This window comes from Lacerta agilis, chromosome 17 (assembly GCF_009819535.1).
Source record: "Lacerta agilis isolate rLacAgi1 chromosome 17, rLacAgi1.pri, whole genome shotgun sequence".
Lineage (NCBI taxonomy): Eukaryota > Metazoa > Chordata > Lepidosauria > Squamata > Lacertidae > Lacerta > Lacerta agilis.
This window is the reverse complement of record NC_046328.1, coordinates 27529555-27549628: the sequence shown is the minus strand read 5'-3', so window position 1 is coordinate 27549628 and position 20074 is coordinate 27529555. Positions and strand designations below refer to the sequence as shown.

At 47.6% G+C, this 20074-nt stretch overlaps 1 protein-coding gene across 4 annotated transcripts in view; it reads left to right on the top strand.

The window, feature by feature from the left end:
- Positions 1–381: 381 nt before the first annotated feature.
- IGSF9 (immunoglobulin superfamily member 9) overlaps positions 382–20074 on the top strand; it is a 62330-nt gene continuing 42637 nt past the window's right edge. For 3 of the 4 annotated variants that reach the window (XM_033174114.1, XM_033174113.1, XM_033174111.1), the window contains exons 1-3: positions 382–602; positions 8242–8621; positions 10779–10973. In XM_033174114.1, the coding sequence (XP_033030005.1) occupies positions 8564–8621; positions 10779–10973 (253 nt within the window). In that variant the 5' untranslated portion in view covers positions 382–602; positions 8242–8563. The remainder of the gene's footprint in view (positions 603–8241; positions 8622–10778; positions 10974–20074) is intronic. The other variant, XM_033174112.1, reaches the window with a different exon arrangement.

The following is a 20074-nucleotide window of genomic DNA, read 5'->3' as shown; positions in this document are numbered from 1 at the left end:
ATAGCCTCGCCCGCCCCCTCTTTTAAAAGCTCTCAAGTCCTGCCTTTCCGCTTTTCTTATTAGTGAGTTTGGAAGGCGCAAGAGGCGTTTCTCGGCGCGGGATTGGCTGTTCCTGTGGCAACAAAGCGGCTTGGGGAAGGGAGGGGGCCAGGGGATCCGCCCCTCCATTGTGCTGCGAGTTTTTCTTGCCAAAAGCTTGGCTGGGGGAGTAAAAGAGAAGCGAGTTGAGATCGGAGCACTTATATCTCAGCTCAGGCGGATTGCGCGCGCGCGCGCCTTCTTATTTCGCGCTTGAGGTGAATCCGGTGTCTTGCAAGGCGGGTGGAGGGATGCGAAAACACTGAAGGGGGGGGATACTTAAAACTTTGATAGCAGAAAAAGAGGGTATTCCGAAAATTAAAGGGGTGCGCGCACATCCCCTCTCCAAGCGCCGATCCTGCGCGCAATGTTTGCGCCCAAGCGGTGAGAGAGAGCTGCCTGGGAGCGTCGCGGCTTGCTGGCTGGGGACTTGTTGATGGAGCCGGCTGCCGGAGCTCAGAGGCTGGCCGGGACGGAAGAGCGCTTCCTAGGAGGGGGCACAGCAAAGCGGCGCCAGTGCGCAGGTAAAACAAAACAAAACAAACAACCCTCTGTGCGTCTGAGACAGGAGGGCGATGGGGTCCCCCGCTTTGAGCCCGGATCTAATAATGCGTGCGCTTTTCCCCTAGTCGCGAGAGGCTGCGGAGCTGAAGCTTTTGTAGCGAATGTGAGCCCCCAACTGTTCAGGAGAGAGTTGCGGGGTTTGGTGGGTCGGCGATCCTCCTCTTGCTTCCCCCTCCCAACTCCAGCGGGGCCGGGCAGGGGGTTGGGGAGGCGGATCCGGGAGAGCCAGGACGCCTGGGTTGTCTCCCCAGAGGGCGGGGAGTCTGGAACAGCAGTTTGGACCTGCACCTCTGCCGCCGCGCGCATAGGGGGAGAGGTCTGCCCATCCACAGAAGCGCGGTTTTCCATGTCCAGCTTTTAAGCGAGAGGGAAGAGAAGTCTAGTGGTTTGCGGTGGAGAGTCGGGAACAACCTCGGGGGCTCTGCTCGGAGGAGACGCTTGTCGCTAGGAAGTAAGAGCCTCCGCTTCCATCCCCGCCACCAGGCTCTAGAGGGAGAAGAACTGGGTGGTCTTGCAGAGCCGAGAGTCTTATTCTGGGGGGGGGGGGGAGGAATCGTTTCAGCCCAGGGGCCACATTCCCTTCGACACAATCTTCCCGGGGCCACATGCATGTGTTCGGCCTCCAAGTGGACAGGAACAGTGAATGCACGGTTTCCTTTTGCGCAGAGGGTTTGGAGTTCAGGGGCAAATTCCACCCAGGTGGAAACAGAGCAGGGCCAGGATGAGATGTTGCCCTGGGAGAGTCTCAAGGGCCAGACAGGTCTGGAGGGACATATTTGGCCCCTGGGTTTGATACTCACCATCTGTGGCCTAGAAGGATTCTCAGGGTGCCCTGGGTTCCCCTTCCAGCTCGAAGAGGTTGGGGGCTGAGCAGGCAAGACTCCTGGGTTTTTCACATAGGAACAAGGCAATGTGGAAGTCTGCTGTGTCTTTCAGCTGGAAACTCCGGGGGTGGGGGATCAGAGTGTGTAGAGCCAAATATGGAGGTTCTCTAACTTATGAGACTGTGACCGACTGCAGGTTCCAGGCTTCAACATAAAGAGAGTTCCTTTCAGCAACACCCCCTCCCCTTTGTTTAAAATATCCAGCCTGGTGGACAGTTTTTGGAGTGCTTTGAAAGCTTTGGAACCTTTGGAAGTGAATCCGAAAGGTGGCGCCTGGCTGTGGGCTTTGGATTCAAATTAATACAAAATATCCCAAGGCACTTTATTGTGTTTACACTGGATCATCGTGAGCATATATCCCAGATGCAGCACTGGCTGTTTGTTCCAGCGCTTCCCCCCATAAATTTGTTGGGGGTGGAAATGGAGGCCGAACTCCCGTTGCAATTGGGGGCTCAGGTTGGAGGAAGGCTGTTCAAACAATTCAGCAAAGAGGGGGGTTTGGCAAATGGGAGCTTGGCCCACATAATATCACAATCGATACCGATGACAACCAGTAATAACTATTTTAGCGCTTTTCCTCACACAAAAGCAGAGTGTCCTCCCTCTCCCGGTCTGTTTTCCTTATGGAGCTGAGAGAAGTTCTTATTTTACTTTGAAAAGTGGAAATCTGTTCATTAGAAAGCAGCAAGGTTGCCGGTGTGTTTTGAAGGACTGCTGTGGTGGGTTTGGTCACTTGGCAGTCATGCCCAGAGGGAACAGAGCATGGTGGTGATATTTTGTACAGAGAGATCTGCCAAAGGGGAGGTTTGATGGGTTGGATTTTCCCAACTGGAATTGGGGTGCAATCTGTAGAAGATTTTGCTACTCTTGGTTTGCTATTCTCATAAATAACTGGAGCCAGAAACGTTTCCCTAGAAGACAGAGCAACTGAGCAACTCTAATTTTGGCATAAGTTTAATAGCCGGCTCCTCTCTTTCCAGAAAAATTGCTTCTTCCTCTCTCCTAATTCCCCTGCTCTTAAATGTAGGTTGGCCATTTGTCAGAACAGAATCCTGATCTAGATGGGCCTTTTGGCCTGATCCAGCCACCATCCAATAAAAGCTTTCTGAGATTGCCTTCCCATGCATCCCTGTCCAGTCCTGATTATTTGCTGGGGGAGGGGGAAATTGTACTGTGTTCCCTTATCCCATTTGTTTTCATTTAAAACATTTGTACCCCAGCTTTCCTTAAAGTCAAAGTAGCTAACAAAAAAAAATATATAAAACGCACTCCAAAAAGATCAGCCAAAAGCTCTGGAGCGGGTGAGTGGCTTTCAGCACACCAGGTTGGGGAACTGCAGCTCTTTCTAATAGCGCAGTGTTTTTCAACCTTTTTTGGGCAAAGGCACACTTGTTTCATGAAAAAAATCACGAGGCACACCACCATTAGAAAATGTTAAAAAATTTAACTCTGTGCCTATATTGACTATATATAAAGTAATTTTTCAATTTTTCCCATGGCACACCAGGCAACATCTCACGGCACACTAGTGTGCCGCGGAACAGTGGTTGAAAAACACTGTAATAGCGAACTCTCTGGTGGGCGGCAGGATAGTAACCAAAGCAGATGTCACCAAGAAACAAGATGGAGGAACAGCAGGGTAAGGGAGAAACTAGGGTTGCCATATTTCAAACAGAAAAGTTGTTGAGTTCTTCTTCCTTTTTTTTGCCAAAGTTGTTGGGCAAGATTGCTAAAAATATGCCATTTTTGAAAGAAAAGAAAAGAAAAACCCTGCAAAAAGGGCACTTCCAACATGGGCTGCCATACGCCCGGATTTTCCCTGACATTTCCCTGATTTCCTCCCAGACATGTCCAGGGGAATCCGGACGTATGGCAGCCCTAGGAAAAACAAAAATTTTGTAGACCAACAATGACAACAAAATCAGGGTATGGAGGATTAGGGGTAGAACTCCCACCCCCAACCAGTCCAGTCTTTGTGGGAGTGGTTGTTGTGGCTGCATGGTTAGGTTGATTAATTAATTAATTGGCTTTTTTAAAAAATGAGTTTGCGTTTGGCCAAACTGCGGGAGGCAGTGGAGGATAGGGGTGCCTGGCGTGATCTGGTCCATGGGGTCACGAAGAGTCGGACATGACTGAACAACAACAACAAAAATTGATCAGCTGTAATAATGCCCTCAGTTAGTTGGACAGCCAATTATTATTTTTGCATGTTGGTGTGATAGTTAAGGATGAGAATACTGTAGCTCGTTGTCAGCTATCCGCCGAGGCAGAAATCATACTCAACTTTGGCAAAATGGCTGCAGAAACTTCACCATACACAGTGAAGTCTATCTTTAATATTATCCTGAGCGCCTGGAGAGGCATTGGCCTGTCAAGTAGTTAAGAGTCTCTAAGGGAGACCTAAGTTCTGATCCTCTAATTGGCCATGAAGCTTATGGGCTATTCACTTTGTCCCAGCTTGTCCTACCCTACAGGGGTATTGTGAAGATAAAGTGTGGTGCCTTGAACTCTGCTGCTTGAGGGTTTCCCACAAGCATCTAGGTGACCACTACGAGAACAAAATGCTGGACTAGATGAGCCATTGGCCTGATCCAGCAGGCTCTTCTCATCATGTTCATTGGAGGAAATGTTAAATGTTTTTAAAAGAAATAAAGTTACTAAAATTGCAGACAGCAGGAACCATCTTAGAAGACGTATTCTTTCCTGTTTGAGAGCAAGAATACTGAATGCCTCTTTTAAGACCTGCTGCAACATAGGTGCACATTGTTTTTAGAAAATGTATGCCTCCCCCAACCCAAGATGGATTTTTCTCGTATAAAAGTGTGTGCAGGTTCAGTAAATTGAGAGACTCGAAAGTGAAATTGCACGCACAGTAGCCTGGCATGTCTGCTGTGGTGCAGTCCTGTGCGGGCTCCTGCCTCGAGGCGCTTACAGTCTAAACTTCATCAGTGTGGTGAGAAAGAATGTGCAGCTTTGGCGTGGAGAAAAGAGGAATTCTGCAACCTGTGTAAATCATGAAGATTGGCACACATCCCGTTAGTTCAAATAAATTCATTTCTGCTTCAGTAATCATGGGGAACGGCATTGAGCTACAGGCACTGAAGTGCCAACCCTGGTCATTGATCGTCTGGTTAGAAAGCGAGAAACAAAACAAACTGATGCCTAGATCATTTTATGTGTGTATATTTCACACGGCCTCTTTTAAAGACCACAAAGGCAGTGCCCTTGTATCCTGGTGCCCTGCTTTAGGCAGAGTAGAAAGAGACCTGTCACCCCTGAGAATTTACAATGTATTGCCCACATACTTTGAAGCCAGTTTTTCAGCCCATGAGGACTAGAAACTTGCTTTTGTTTTAAAGAGAGTGGGGCAGGGTGCACTAAGATTTGCAGGATGCTGAACTGGGTGGAATCATGTTGTAAACTCTTCCAAAGGTGAATATAGACACACTTGATGAGGAACTGTAATCTTTCTGGGATGCTCAGATAAAGACCCTGACCCCCTAATATTGAGCAAGGATTGGCAAGCTGAGTGTTAGGTGTGGGTTAAAGGGAAGAGGAGCTCAGCTTTGCTATACAGCACCTGTTCTGCCTGCGGAACTGTAGTTCACAGTAGCAGCAAGGGATCATGCTGCCTGTGTACCAGCTGAATGCCGGGGCAGAGAGCGGATATCCCAAAGCATAATTTTGGTTTCACTGTAATTAATAATATGTGTTTATATTCCACTTTTCCAGTTCAATTCCTCTATGGGGCGTGTTCAGCCAGTGTTTGAAATTTGCCAGGCGCATTTTGCACCTGGCTATTGGCCACTTGCGACCAAGTGAAGATGACCAGGCGCCAGGACGGCACCTGGAGTCTCCACCATCTCGAGAGAGCCAGTGTGGTGTAGTGGTCAAGAGCAGTAGACTCGTAATCTGGTGAACCGGGTTCGCGTCTCCGCTCCTCCACATGCAGCTGCTGGGTGACCTTGGGCTAGTCACACTTCTCTGAAGTCTCTCAGCCCCCTCACCTTACAGAGTGTTTGTTGTGGGGGAGGAAGAGAAAGGAGAATGTTAGTTGCTTTGAGACTCCTTCGGGTAGTGATAAAGCGGGATATCAAATCCAAACTCTTCTTCTACCTGAGGATCCTTGGATCTTGACTGTTTTCACATGCTAATACCCCATCCTGTAGAATTCTATCTGTTATATTTTATTTGCACAATCAGAATGAATTTCAGGAACCAGAGAGTCATATTGAAAAATAGGACTTTTGAGCCGTCTAGCCAGAAAACAGGCAACTAGGCATTCCATTTTGGTGAATAAAACCCTGGTTTAAGGAGCCATTTGGCGCCTAGGTTATATATCTGAGTTTCCAACACAGTGTGCAGCCATTAACACAGCTTAAGGAAACATTCAGTTCACACAAAAAGGACAGGGCATAGCATTTGGCCAGTGAGAGGGTGTGGCCTGGGGGTCCCAAGGGCCGAGCAGAGAGGCCTGGAGGGCCACATTTGGCTTTTGAGGTTCCTCTACCCTGATATAGGGAAAGGCACCTCTGTTTTGTCCCCACAACATGAGGGAAGCCATGGCTGTTAAAGTGGTATAATAGAGCTTTAAACTTATTGGTGTGAATGGGGCCTAGTTTTGTGGAACTGCCTCAGCCATGGCATTCTTAAGCCCAACCACCAGCAAAAATAAACCGATCTCCAAGACACTTTGTGTAGCAAAATAAATATCTTTTTGGGGGGAGAGGGGGAATTCCGCCTCCTTTGTGAGTTGGCATTTGTACACTTCCAGGGCCCCATCCTCTCAATTTAACCTGAATTGGCCTGCTTGCCTTCAGTTTCGAGCCAATGCTTTTAAAAATAAAAATCAAATTGCAGCCTTCCCCAGAGCCCATCCATCAGCGAGTTTTGCACAGATCGTATCAGAAAGCGCGAAGTGGGCCAAACAACTCTTGAGCCCGTGTGAGTCGGAGGCGCTGGAGTCTGCCTGGAGTTACTTGCTGGCCAAGGCACGTGTGTTTTTAATTTAGCAGAGTTGTGAAGATTTGAAACGACAAGAGGAGGAGAGAGAATATTAGGGAGAGCGGGGAGCGAAAGGGATGCCCGTCCCCCCTCTCTTTCCTAGGGTGTTTTAAACGCAGAAATAGATGTGGGTGGGCTTCAGGCGGAATCTATAAAATTCTGTTTGCTGGGAAGGTGGAAAGTGGAGGTTCCTTATGAGCAAGATTGGGGAAGGCAAATTACCTCTAGACCTCACTTCCCCCCCCCCCCCAAGGCGGGAGAGAGATGAGGCTAAGGAGATTGAGAAAGGAAAGCTAATGAGGGCTGAGGAACGGAAGGAAGTAGAATAGGAGATTTTTGCCGAGTTCAGAATGAATCTGACACTCCATCAGCTTTCTTGCTTCTGTAAAAGGGAACAGGAAACACTTTCTATGCCCAAGGACCATGTTCCTTTCTGGGCAACCTTCAAAAGGCCTTGTGACTGTGGTGCACAGGGAAGTTACCTGTGAATTTTACCTTTGCACACAGCAAGCTAGTTTCTATACACAGTGACACACCCTTCTGTATACCCCTTTACAATCTAAGCTCTTTCAAGGGCTCGGGGAATGAGAGTCATTCCTTTTTTAAAACAAAAAATTAAATTTTCTGTTTTACAATTTCAAATGCTCATTTTACATCCTTAAGATATCAATGACTTCCCTTCTTCTCTTTCCAAGGTTCATTTTACATATCTTAAATTCCTGCATATTTTGCAAAAACTGTACCAATCAGTATTCCATTATTGCATCCATCCAAATTTATTTACACTGTCGAATTTATCTTAATGCTGCCAGCATTTTCAGCTGTACACAATTGTTTACCATATATTCAATAAATGTTTTCCAACTTTCTTTAAACGTTTGTTCTTCTTGTTCTTTTATTCTATACCTTAAGTCTGCATATTCTGTCAACTTAAGTTGCCATTCTTCTTTGGGGCTAACAAAACACAGGCCGCAGTAGTAGCATACATAAATAACCTTTTCTGACACCTGGGAATTTCAGTCTGAATTACCCCCAACAGAAAGAACTCTTTTTTTCCTTTTGGGTTCGTCAGGGACAAGAGTCATTTTTATGAAGGCCACAACGTTTAATTTGGTAGGGAAGACGGGGGCAGCAAGGGACACACACACAGCAACACTCTTCAAAATGGCTGAAGGGACGTCATATAGGAGAAAGGCAAAGGCTTGTTCTCTGCTGCTGGTATAGGAGCCCATGAGCTGGAATTGCAGAAGAGTAGATTTCGGTTGGGCATAACCTCTGGTCCGTAAGAGCAGATTGACAAGAACGAGATTGAGGAGCCTGTGTGGCCCTCCAGATGTGGTTGGCAGAGACCCTCATTTTTTTTTATTCCCAGGCATCTCTTGAAGACATTTCATTATTTTCATGTTTCTTCCACTCCTTATTTTAATCCCCACAACGACCCTGTGAGGTAGGTTAGGCTGAGAGGCCATGACTGGCCCAAGGTGAGCTTTGCTGCCGAGTGGGGATTTGATGGAAGACTCCTTTTGTTTTGTTTTTTTATCTGCCAGTGACAATTTTGTTAACCACTTTGTGGCATTTTATATGCTATTGTATGTATTGATGTGCGCCGCAGTACTGTATTGCATGAATACCTCAGCTAAATAACCTTTTATTATGTACGCATAAACAAATCTGAATTAATTTCCCCTTTCTGGATCTTTTGCTCCCACAGGGTTTGGTCTATGCTGAGTGCAGAGTTCGACAGAAAGCTCTGAAGTCTTGAGACTTCCCCGCCAGCTCGCTAGAGCGGCAGAAACCGGTGCTGCTCCGAAGGGCTTTGTGGGGATGAGAAACGGTGTACAGGCTGCAAGGCTCCATCTCCAGGTTCCCCGGGAATCGTCCGATGGTGTCTCCTGAGCTGCAAGGGGCAACCTGACCCTCTGTTCTCCCACCTCCTTCCTCAAGCGTGCAGCTGGTCAGCTTGCCGGCTCGGTGTTTCGGCAAGTGGGTGGTTTTGGCGGTGCTGCGAGGTGTCTGGTGGGGGCAGCTGTGCTATGAATTGGCGTTTATGGATTGTCTGCCTTGCCCTGGTCTGCAGCAGCTTCGCTGAAGGTGGGCAAGGGTTTTTCGTTGGTCTCTCTTTTGGAGGACGATGCTGGCGGTGCACTTACTCTTTCCAATAGGCTATGAAGGGCCGCTGACCCTGGGGAAATGTCATTTGAGGGGGCCGCAGCTGGTGGTGGGTGGAGCCAGAGCCCAGAGTGGGTGGAGTTTGTGGCTCTGAAGACTCGCCCATGGCCCTCTCAGCCTCTCTGTCTGGCCCTTGGAAATCTCTCCAGGCTGCATTTATCCCCTCGGCCTGAGGTTCCCCATTCGTTAAACATATCTTTTGGGGGTTGGTTTTGTTTTGGGGGTTTTTTTTGTTTATTTTCTTGGAGACCACCAAAAATACATTATGAAAACCTATGTTCCCTTACTTGCACCACAACGTACATTACAGTGATGGCCAAACTTTGCCCTCCAGCTGTTTTGGGACTACAGTTCCCATCATCCTTGACCACTGTTCCTGTTAGCTAGGGATGATGGGAGTTGTAGTCCCAAAACATCTGGAGGGACTAAGTTTGCCTATGCCTGGATTAGAAACTTGGTCTTCATTATTCGTTTTATTCTGCCACGGAGTCATAGCACACAGACATCCTTGAATCATCCATTGTTTGCTTATAATGGGAACTTTAGGAGCCGAAAGTATTGGCAACCAGGCTGCATTTGTCAGTAGAAGGAGTCTACGAATGTAACTTTCTTGCAGACTCAAGTCTACATAGCCAGCCAAGTGTGTGGCACTCCTGTTTTTCCCTGGGATTTCTGCAACTTAACTTTCTGCCCGTTGAGTTCCCTCTGCTCAGTTAACAAGATGCCTTTTTGCTTCCGGGTGCTTTTCCATGCGGCAGTAATTCACAGATTAGTGTGGCCAACTTGCTTCCCAGCCCCATGATAGGTTGGCTTTTAGCAGGTGAAGCTATACTGCATTTGCGTGCTGAGAAAAAATACACTGTATTTGTGCCTGTCCTGCTGCTGTTTGGAAAGGCACAGAAACACTATTAGGGGGGGAAAGTGGCACTCTCAATCTGGGGTGTGGATCAAGAGTGCCACTTTTTTGGCAATAGAGCACATTGGGTGAATGAGGGAAAGCGCAAAGAGCATAGCATTGGGGGCTGCAGATGGAGCCCATCCTGCAGAAAATCCAGCACTGCCTGCTAGTTGAAGGGACCAGAAAGACCACAACATCCCTGCTCAGTGGGGCTGTGACCCCCGGTACAGGTCATATAAACCTTGACTAAAGATGTCACCAATGAAGGCAGGGTTGCGGATGTAGCACAGTCCAAAGAAGCAAAGTTCAAGTGTGGAGAATCAGTCCATGAGTCAGAGCCAAAACCAGGCAGGAGTCCAATCTTAGTTTCAGGCAAATTATAGCATAAAAAATTTAGAATCCAGAGCTAAGAACCAGAGACTTTTCTTGTTCACACAGCAACTAGATGGCTTGAGGGAGGTCTTAAACCACAGAATTGTAGAATTTGAAGGAACCCCCAAGGCTCACCTAATCCAACCCCCTGCAGTGCAGGAATCTCAACCAAAAGCATCCGTGACAGATGGCCATCCAGCCTTTGCTTAAAAACTTCCAAGGAAGGAGAGTCCACAACCTACCAAGGGAGTTGGTTCCGCTGTCGAACAGCTCTTCCTGTCAGAAAGTTCTTCCTGATCCTTAGTCAGAATCTCCTTTCTTGTCATTGGAATACATTGAATCAAATCCTACCCTTCAGAGCAGGAGCAAACAAGCGTGCTCCATCTCCCATGCGACAGCCCTTTGGATATTTGATGATAGCTGTTATATCTTCTCTCAGTCTCTTCCCTCAACCGTTCCTCATAGGGCTTGGTTTCCATATTCTTGCCTCCTAAACCATACTCTTTTTTCCTTTTTGATGTGGCAGCCATTTTGTGTGTGCGAAACCCCTTACGGCAGCCATTTTGTGATAGCAGTTACTCGAAAATCCAGGTGTGCCCATGGGCCCCCAAAGGGATGCCGGCCTCTGGACTAGAACTTTTAAAACTTTTGGAAGACTTTTTTTCAAGGCTGCGCAGACAGCCTTTGTTTGCATTTTTTGTAAACCACTTTGAGGGTTCCCACCCCTACAATCAAGTGGTATATAAATTCCATGGAATAAATAGAATAAAATAAAATAAAATAAAATGTGCTTCTGACTTTACCACCAGCAGGTACCCGTGAAGCAGAGCCCCGTGCTGTGATTGGCCGGACGGGAGAGAGCGCCATTTTGGGCTGCGACCTGCTGAAGCCAGACGAAGCGACTCCTCCCCTCTATGTTATTGAGTGGGTGCGTTTTGGCTTCCTCCTCCCCATCTTTATCAAATTCGGCCTCTATTCCCCACGTGTGGATCCGGAGTACGTAGGTGAGTCGGCTTCGCTGCCTACCCTTCCTTTTATTATTACTGATTCTTAACTTTATACGCCACTTACATGAAAAAATGGCTTCTAAGCGGTTTGCAAGTGAAAAAAATCAATTATACAACCCGTACATTAATTGAAATATTAATTTATTTATTGCATTTTCTGCCAAGGTGCCCCGAGTTTTAAATACTAAAATAAATTATATGGAATGTAACATTGTGTGTTCTTTAATATACGATAAAATAATTCCACAGAAGCATTGAAAACATCTGCAGTGAAAATATGCAATAGAAAAGCCAGATTAAAAGTGTAACAATTAAAACAGTTAAAAACGATTACATCTGGAGCTTCAAGTTCAGAGGAATGCTTGCCTAAACAGGTGGGTCTCCAAGGGTTGGCAGCATGCCAGTACTACTGATGGGGCCTCTCGTCTTTCAGGAGGGTGGGCATTCCACAGCACTGGTGCCACCAGTTTAAAAGCCTGCTTCCATATTATCACAATCTGATAATAACCGGGCCATGGCAGAACTAACTAGGTTCTGTTTCCTCCTCCTCCTCTCTAAAAAAAGGAATAAAGTAAGGATGCAGACCTTCTGGTTCTCCAGATGTTGCTGAACTACAGCTCCCATCATCCCTGATCTCTGGCCATGCTGGCTGTGGCTGATGGGAGTTGGAGTCCAACAACATCTGGAGGGTCAGAGGCTCCCTATTCACAATGTACTGGACTTTTTAAAAAATCATTATTATTTATTAATTTATGACTCTGTTTTCATGTACGTCAATGTGATTTTACAGAGCAAGTTTGTCCTGAAGAGCTTTAGTAGGGTTTTATCTTTTGATTGATAAGGGAGGAAAGAAGAAGCCAAAATGGAACCGAAGGAGGCAGGACCAGTCGGGGGATGGGGACCAGGACCTCAAATCTAGACGCTTGTTGGTTTTTTGGCATGTGATAAGTTTCTCATCTTGTTTTTGTGCACATCAAACCAAATTGTGACACACACTCTCAGCCAGAGCTGCAAACTTGAACAAATAAGAAATGTGATCTGGTTAAAACAAAACAAAACAAAACAACCCATACATTTTTGTTAACTAATCAAAGATTTTGTCATATGCTTAATAAAAAGGTAAAGGACCCCTGGACGGTTAAGTCCAGTCAGAGGCGACTATGGGGTGCGGCGCTTATCTCGCTTCAGGCTGAGGGAACTGGTGTTTGTCTGCAATGCTCATACTCCCATTGGTCCAGGTGGGAGTTACCTGTAAGAAAATGAGGACATAAGGAGAGGCTGGCCAGTGGCCCATCTAATCCAGCATCCTGATCTCACAATGGCCAGTTTAGAGGCCTTTGGGGAAACCAAAAGCAGGATCTGCTGAATGCAGCAGCCACTCTCCCAACCTGTACAATAGTATCTTGGTTGTCGAACTTAATCCGTTACGGAAGTCCGTTCGACTCCTGGAACGGTTCGAAAACCAAGGCGCGGCTTCTGATTCGCTTCAGGAGCTTCCTGCACTCAGTTGGAAGCCGCGTCGGACGTTCAGCTTCCAAAAAACGTTCGCAAACTGGAACACTCACTTCCGGGTTTGCAGCGTTTGGGAGCCAAAACGTCCGAGTACCAAGGTGTTCGACAACCAAGGTACGACTAGTTTTCAGCAGCTGTAATTCAGAGCTGTGTTGCCTCTGACCATGGAGGGAGGACAAGCCATTGTAGCCAGTAGTCATTTCCCCCAAATGCTGTTGTTTAATCCTGCTTTAAAGGTGTCCAGGTTGGTGGCCGTCACAGCCTGCACTGGAAGCAGAAACCTGTAGTTTTACTATGTTCCGTGTGAAGAAGTTCTGTCTTTTGTCCTGGAATTTTGCAACATTCAGCTTCCTCTGGAGTCCTTGAGTTCCAGGGTGAAAAATTTCCTCTATCAGTTTCTTCCACGCCATGCACAATTCTATGGTGTGGAGCTAGTATGCGTCTTAACGCAAAAGGTACTCAGGAGGGACGCTTGGCTGGCCACGCAGAGTGACAGGTGGGGTTCCCTTGTCATGAGTTACCCACCCTACACTGTCTGATTTGATCAGAGACAGCGTGCAGATCCAACCAGCCCCCATCACCCTGGGCTGCAGAGAGGTCTGCGCTGCTGAGCCTGCAGTGGTGCAGGCGGACAGGGATGCTGGCTCCCCAAGGGAAAGGGGCTTTGCATGCATCAATGAGTGCCTGCTGAAGCAAGGCAGGAAATGCCCCAAGCACAGTCTGCCCACCACCCACCCCTTTATTGACGGGTTGGTGGTGGTGAGTTGGGGCATGAGGAGATGAAGGGCTGGGCAAGCTTTTGCTTCGCACCCCCTGGGCTCAGGCGCAGGCACCGCTTCAATCCCTCTGTGCGGGAGAGACAGAGAAACTAGGAAGAGCTATTCGTATTGAAAATGCTTGCAATTTCTGTGATTTGTTTCAGTGCATTTGCTTGGGGGCCATTCCATTGTCACGGGTGGGACACTTTGACCATGTTTTTTGGTATTCACACATGTGTAACAATGTAAATATACATAAAAATTAACAACCAAAATTTAAACTATGTTCTTAATAAAATACTGAACATTTTACTAATTTTTTATTATTTTATGGATATTTTTGACAATTTTATTAAATGTTAAAAGTGTTGTCACGGGTGGGACAAAAAAAGGACATGGAGCTTGAGATAAGTTTGATTTATGGAAAAACTCTGTGAGTTGGGAGGTGAATCAAACTCAGCATATCTGTTTAAATCAATGTTTATTGGTTACAACTATGCAATCAGGAATTAAGTTTAAGAAATTTAACAATACAAAATTAAGGAAAAAATGCTGTCATGGGTGGGACAATCATCAGAAAACTTTTAACTTGAACACTTCTGTGAAGACTACGTGGGTGGACTTTTGAAAAGAAGGTCCATAAAATAAACTTCTTTTGTCTTTAGCTTTTTAAAAAATGGTTAGACTGCACATTTGGAATCTTCCTCACCAAAGTCCAGCGCTCATCTAGCATTCTTATCAGGCTCGTTTTTCATGGAATGGCCCTTGGGTCTTTTGGGGTAAGGCTGGACAAATGGTTTCGGGGGGCCATTAGGTGTTTGTTCTGGAGTATATACTGGCTGAGGGACAAAGTAAGCATGATGAGGCAGATCAGTGCATTTAAAGATACAGAATTGCCCCTGTGTGTGTGTGTGTGTGTGAGAGAGAGAGAGAGAGAGAGAGAGAGAGAGAGAGAGAGAGAGAAAGGAAGGAAGGAAGGAAGGAAGGAAGGAAGTTGGTTGCTGGACTACAAGTCCCATCATCTCCAGACCACTGGCTAGGGCTTATGGGAGTTGGGAAGCCTTGCAAAAAAACCCACAACACAACTTTTTTTTTTAAAACTCAACAGTTTGTTTGAAATATGGCAACCCTAGTGAGGGGCCTAACAGGGCATGGAGTCTTGCAGAACAGATATAACGTAACTACAGGTAGCCTAATGCGTTTATAATCATTTAATTGTATTACAACTTACTGAGCTGTACTACTTAACTGTACAATAACGTTGGACATATTTTCATTGCATCTGCAAGTAAGAGGACTAGAGGCTTACTTTTTAATAGAAAACAAGAATATTCAGGGAAGGAGCCTGGACTATCCTGACGGGGGCCAGATGGGAAAGAATTGTATTTCATCTATCACAGCTTTCCCCAACCTGGTGCCCTTTTGAACTACAACTCCCATAAGCCCTGACCTGTTGTAATCCAAAACTTCTGGAGGGCACCAGGTTTGGAAAGGTTACCTGTCACTTTCTCTCGCATGAAAGAGCGGCCCTAGAATTAAGCCTGGTGATTAGTTCACCGTTTAAAGCACTCTTATACCTCTTTTAAGAGTCATGGCCACTCTCAAAGAATGCTGGGAACTGTAGTTTGCAGAACTATAAATCCCAGCACCCTTAACAAACATTAAGCATTTGGGCTGTCCTTCAGGAGAGACTGGGAATAGTGATGCAGCTGGGCCAGTGAGGGACCCTCTTCAGTTCCTGAAGTCCTCAGTCCAGGGCCTGGCCTGACCTGACTGACCACTGCCACCATGCCTGGCACAACAGCTCAGCGGCAGAACACCTGCTTTGCATTCAGAAGGTCCCAGGTTCAATCCTCGGCCTCTCTAGTTAAAAAAGAAGATGGGAAATCTTTCCTCTGCCAGAGAGCCATTAACACAGGTGTAGGGAACCTCTGGGCCTCCAGATCTTCTCATAGAATTGTAGAGTTGGAAGAGACATCTAGTCCAACCCTCTGCAATGCAGGAATCTTTTGCCCAATGTGGGACTCGAACCCACGACCCTGAGATCAAGAGTCTCATGCTCTGTCTTGCTGAACTGCAGCTCCCATCAGCCCCGGTAAGCATGGCCTGTGGCCAGGGGTGATGGGAGTCGAAGTTCAGTCACATCTGGATCGCCACAGGTTCCGTGCGCTAGTCGAACAGACACAACTGTTTATTTAATTTAAGGTACTTGTACCCTGCCATTTGTGGCAAAGCCCTCCCAAGGCAACTTACAAAAGACTAGCCTGACCTCCTATCAAAGCAGCTTCCGAACTCCCCTTAACCCCACAGACGGCGATTATATGAGCAACCGGTGTGCTGCGATGCTCCCGCGAGGGGCTGCAGAGCAAGAGGATGCGAGCAAGGAGGAAGGAGCGGCTCTGTTGATGGGCTGGGAAAGAGAAGGGGCTGGGGTCTGGGCCTACACAAAGGGCCTTTTCTTGGTGGGGGCACAGAGGTCAGATGGATGCTGCTCGCAGGCCCCTTTGTTTCTTTCTAATCTCCTAATCCTGCCTCGAAGCCTTGGCTGCTTGGCAGCTCCTGCTGGGTGGGGAAGAGGGGATGGAGTGAGAGATGGAGCAGGGGGCTGGGGGTCTCTGTGGGAATGGAAAGCAAGCCCTGAGGGGGAGGTGTGTGTGTTTTTGTGTGTTTGTTTGTATACATGCATGCATCCCGTATACCCATAAGCATCTCTGCCCAACCACACCAGTGTTGTTTTGGGAGCTTTCCTACCTAGACAGGTCTTATGTTAAAGCGCGCAGAGCACTCACGTTGGATGCAAAGAGGTTTTTGGAAGGAGACCTTTGGTTTGTGTGTTTGGCCTGTGCTGTGAGGTGGCAAGTGGCACCGCAAAGCAACATAGAAAGTACAATCAGTCGTCCTGTCTCCCAATCTAGCTTAGCATTTTCTGTCTGGCAACAGCTCTCGCCTCTGTCTGGAGATGTCAGGGATTGAACCTGGTACTTCCTGTATGACGTGGCTCTCCTTTGAAAAATAGCAACTCCAGTCCTTATGGATCTGAATCGAGGGCTGATTTTAGTTAACCAGACTATTGGTCCATCTCGCTCAGTTTTGTGTACACTGACTTGGCTGCAGCCCTTCAGGGTCTCTTTCAACCTTGAACCTGGAATCTTTTATGCACAAAGCATGAGCTCTAGCACTGATTGGTGGCCCTTCCCTGATGCGTGTCATCTGCACATTGTGAGCTGTGCGCTGTGATTTGCACACAGAAGGTGCCAAGTGCAATCTCTGGAGGGAATGTCTTTCCCACCGCCCTGCTATGTGATCCTTTTAAGTGAAGGTTCCAGGGACTGAACCTGTGATCTTCTGCATGGAAAGCAATGTGCTCTAAGACTGCACTGTGGCCCTTCAGATCTCAGCTGCTGTTTTCATACTGAAGCAGCTTTTGTGCACCACCTGCTTCATTCCAAAGGCTCTGAAAGAGCAAGGTGCTAGTCCTCAAGATACTTTAAAAAATGAATTAAAAACCCACTGTATCTTGCAGGCTTCATTATTTGTCCAGCCAAAAGAAGCCTTGATATTAGTCAGTTGGGGTGTGTGTGTGTGTGTAATAGCAACTATGGATTTACTGAACTGTGTTTGTGTATTGTCTGAACAATGCTATTTCTTGGGACTCTAAGCGTCACCATGCTTCACTCCAAAACTGGAAAAAAACCTAATCCTTTTAACTTTCTAGTCCTCAATTTACTTTAAAAAACTCATATTTTTGGGGGTATGCTGTAGGCTACCAACTTCCTCCCCCCCCCTTAAACATAGTTTTTCGGCATTGTTTTAGTTGATAGGTTCCAAAGGGTCATTGGAGCACAGCGCCTGGATAATTGTGTGTGTTTGTGTGTGTGTGTGTGTGTGTGTGTGTCTGAAAAAGTGTGTTCTGCCTTTTGCATGCTGTAATGTTCAGCCTCCGTGCTGGTGGGTCATTCCAAGGTTGTTCTCTGGGAGGGGATTTTCAGCCTAGCTATTAATTGGCGGCACTGGGGATTTGGAGATGGGGCTGCATCAGCAGCAGCCGTGGCGTAGGAGGGGGATGTTCTCCTATTGGGTATTTAAAGTGGGCCACTGGCAGATTCCCCTGGGAAGCCCGTCAGCCTTAATAAAAGTGGCTGCGTGGGCCACAGGATCTTCTGCTCTTTAATTAGAAGAAGGGAGCAATGTCTCGTGCTGGCTGGGAGGGTGTTACAATTATTACATATCAATAAGGTTTCTTACCACACCTTCACCGTAAGGTCTCAAAGTGGGTGACAACCATAACATACAAGAAAAAGAAGAAAGATGGAGCAGAATGATGTGAATTCAGCAGAAGAGGTGGGTCCCTAGAAACAAAATCCCTTTAACTGTCAAAGGCCAGGGTGAAGAGGTGTGTCTTCAGCGTAGATGCTGGATGCTCTTCTGTTAGGAGGGAGTTCCGCAATTTAGGAGCTGCCACAGAGGAAGCCCATATCCTGAGGATCATGTTGCCCAGCCCCATGCAATTCAGGAATATTCAGCTGTCACTTATGGGGATCAAACCTTGGTGCTATCAGCACCACACTAACCAGCTGAGCTATCCAGCTGTTATCCTCTCCAGGCCCTTCATCCCCTGCACTTCTGAAAGTGGCAGATCCTCCACCATTTCAAGATGGCCTTGTGGGCCTGGCACAGCTATAGCATCCGTCAGAATCTCCATTCCTTCCTTTCTGCAGTGCCAGGGGGTTCGTAAGCCCCTGCTCTATTGGTCAAAAGACACGTAAAACTGTTAACGTGTAGACACGCCTGCACCCAGCCTGAGAAATGGTGCTTTAATTCTCCAGAGCAGGGAAGCCAACCAAGCCCTGGCACCTTGCGTGGGATCGGGGTAGACAATCTGTCGCCCTCCTGGTATTGCCCTGCAACTCCCAGCATTGGCCAGTGGCGGCTGTGGCCGATGGGAGTAGAGAAGCCAACAGCATCTCAGAGGGTTCACCCTGTGTGTGGAGTGTGTGTGTGGGGGGGTGATCCTTCAACCTCTCCCAAATGCCCTTCTTCCAAAAGCCGCCAGGGCTTGTGGTCTGTGAAGCTCAGGGGGCGGGATGGTGTTCTGGATGGTTCCCATGGCAGCAGGCTGTCTGTCTTCAGCACTCCCTCTTGGTTTGGGGGGGGGAGTTTGGAGCTGAAGGAGAGGCCCGCGGCTGGGGTTGGCAAAAGTGAAAGAGGCGGGTGGGTCGGCTGCGTGGAACAGCAGCCCCTTTATCTCTCTCGTTTTTTATTTTTCCTTTTGAACTGTCAAGGTCAGCCGAAAGGATTTCAGACTGTGTTGCCATGGTTCCCAGGTGGCCCTTTGCAAAAGCCTGAGGAGTCTGTTGGCAAGAGAGGCCCTGGGAGGCCTTGAGCCAGCATTGAACATGTGTGGCAGCTGCATTTTTAAAAAAGTTTATTATTGTTTATAAGTGTGCATGTGCTGTGTTGTGCTGTGCTGTGTTGTGTGTAAGACACACACACACACACTGCCCTCATAAAATATCAATGTGGTGTACAGCAATGTTGAAAGAAAGTAATCATTAAAACGGTGGTGAAGTGAGATGAAGAATTGTGTGAATAATTTTTCCTCTGCCCTCTCTCATAACACTAGAACTTGCAGTGGCCACAGTAAAGTTGATTGGTAACAAATGCAGAACGGGGCTGGGGGGGGGTGGAGTTCCATAAGTTTAACTTACGGAACTCTCTGCCACAAGATGAGGTGATGGCTGCTGGTTTAGATGGCTTTATAAGTGGATTAAGCAAATGGCAGGAGGAGTTGGAGATGGTGGTGGGCTCTCCTTCATTGGAGGCTTTTAAAAAGAAGTTGGTTGACCGCGATGGACAGGTAGATCCCCGGGGTAATCCTGGTAGATCGTGGGTGATTGTGGTCGGTCACGGGATGAAATAAAGTGGGCAACGAATGTCGCTCCCCCGTCCCGTCCCGTTCCTCCCCCCCCCCCCAGTGCTAGGTCCCTCCGCTGCCGCAGCAGCAACAAGGGAAGCTTGGCCAGGCAGCAATTGCAAGTAAGCATGACAGGTGCAACCGGCAGCGTAGCGCAGGCTGGTGGTCGATGTTTGGCATTCCCCCGCCCAAAAAAGCTTAAGAACCCTGCCCCCCCAATAAAAGCTCAACAACTGTGGGCAACCCTCCGCAAGAAAAGCTCAACAACTCTGGTCAATCTCCCCCCACTTCCACCCACGCATGTTCCTCCTCCCTCCAATGACAATGGGTAGATCACTGCCAGTTTTTTTACACTGGGAGTAGATCGCAGTCTCTTGGGAGTTGGACGTGCCTGTCCTAGAGGATACCCTGGGCTGGATTCAGGTAAATAGCTGTGCTAGTGGGAGTAGTCACAATGAGTCGAGATAACGCAATGAGGGCTTCCCACCCTCTCGTGCCATCCCCCAAATCGGTTCTGGGGGTGGTGGAAGAACCCCCAGAACGGGCTGGGGGGGAGGGGAGAGAAGATCATTCTACCTGGCAAGCAGAAATCTTTGTTTCCTTAGTTCACCGTTGAGTTCCACCCTCTGATTTCCATTCCAGTAATATGTTTGCTACTGCTTGGGCACTTGATTTGGGATTGGCCCTACCCCAGATTGTAAAACTCGTTTAATAAGTTCATTTGAAGGGCAGGAAATTAGTTTCGGTTGGGATGGGCTGCAATTCTGAACACAGCAAACTGTTCACAAGCTCACATCCTGGTTTGGAACAGCCACCCCCACCCCAGTGGCAGACGCTCGCTGTGGTAGAATGGTCTGTCATCACTCTGAACCACAGGTGTGAGGAATCTCACTCCCCTGGTTAAAAGACGTCCC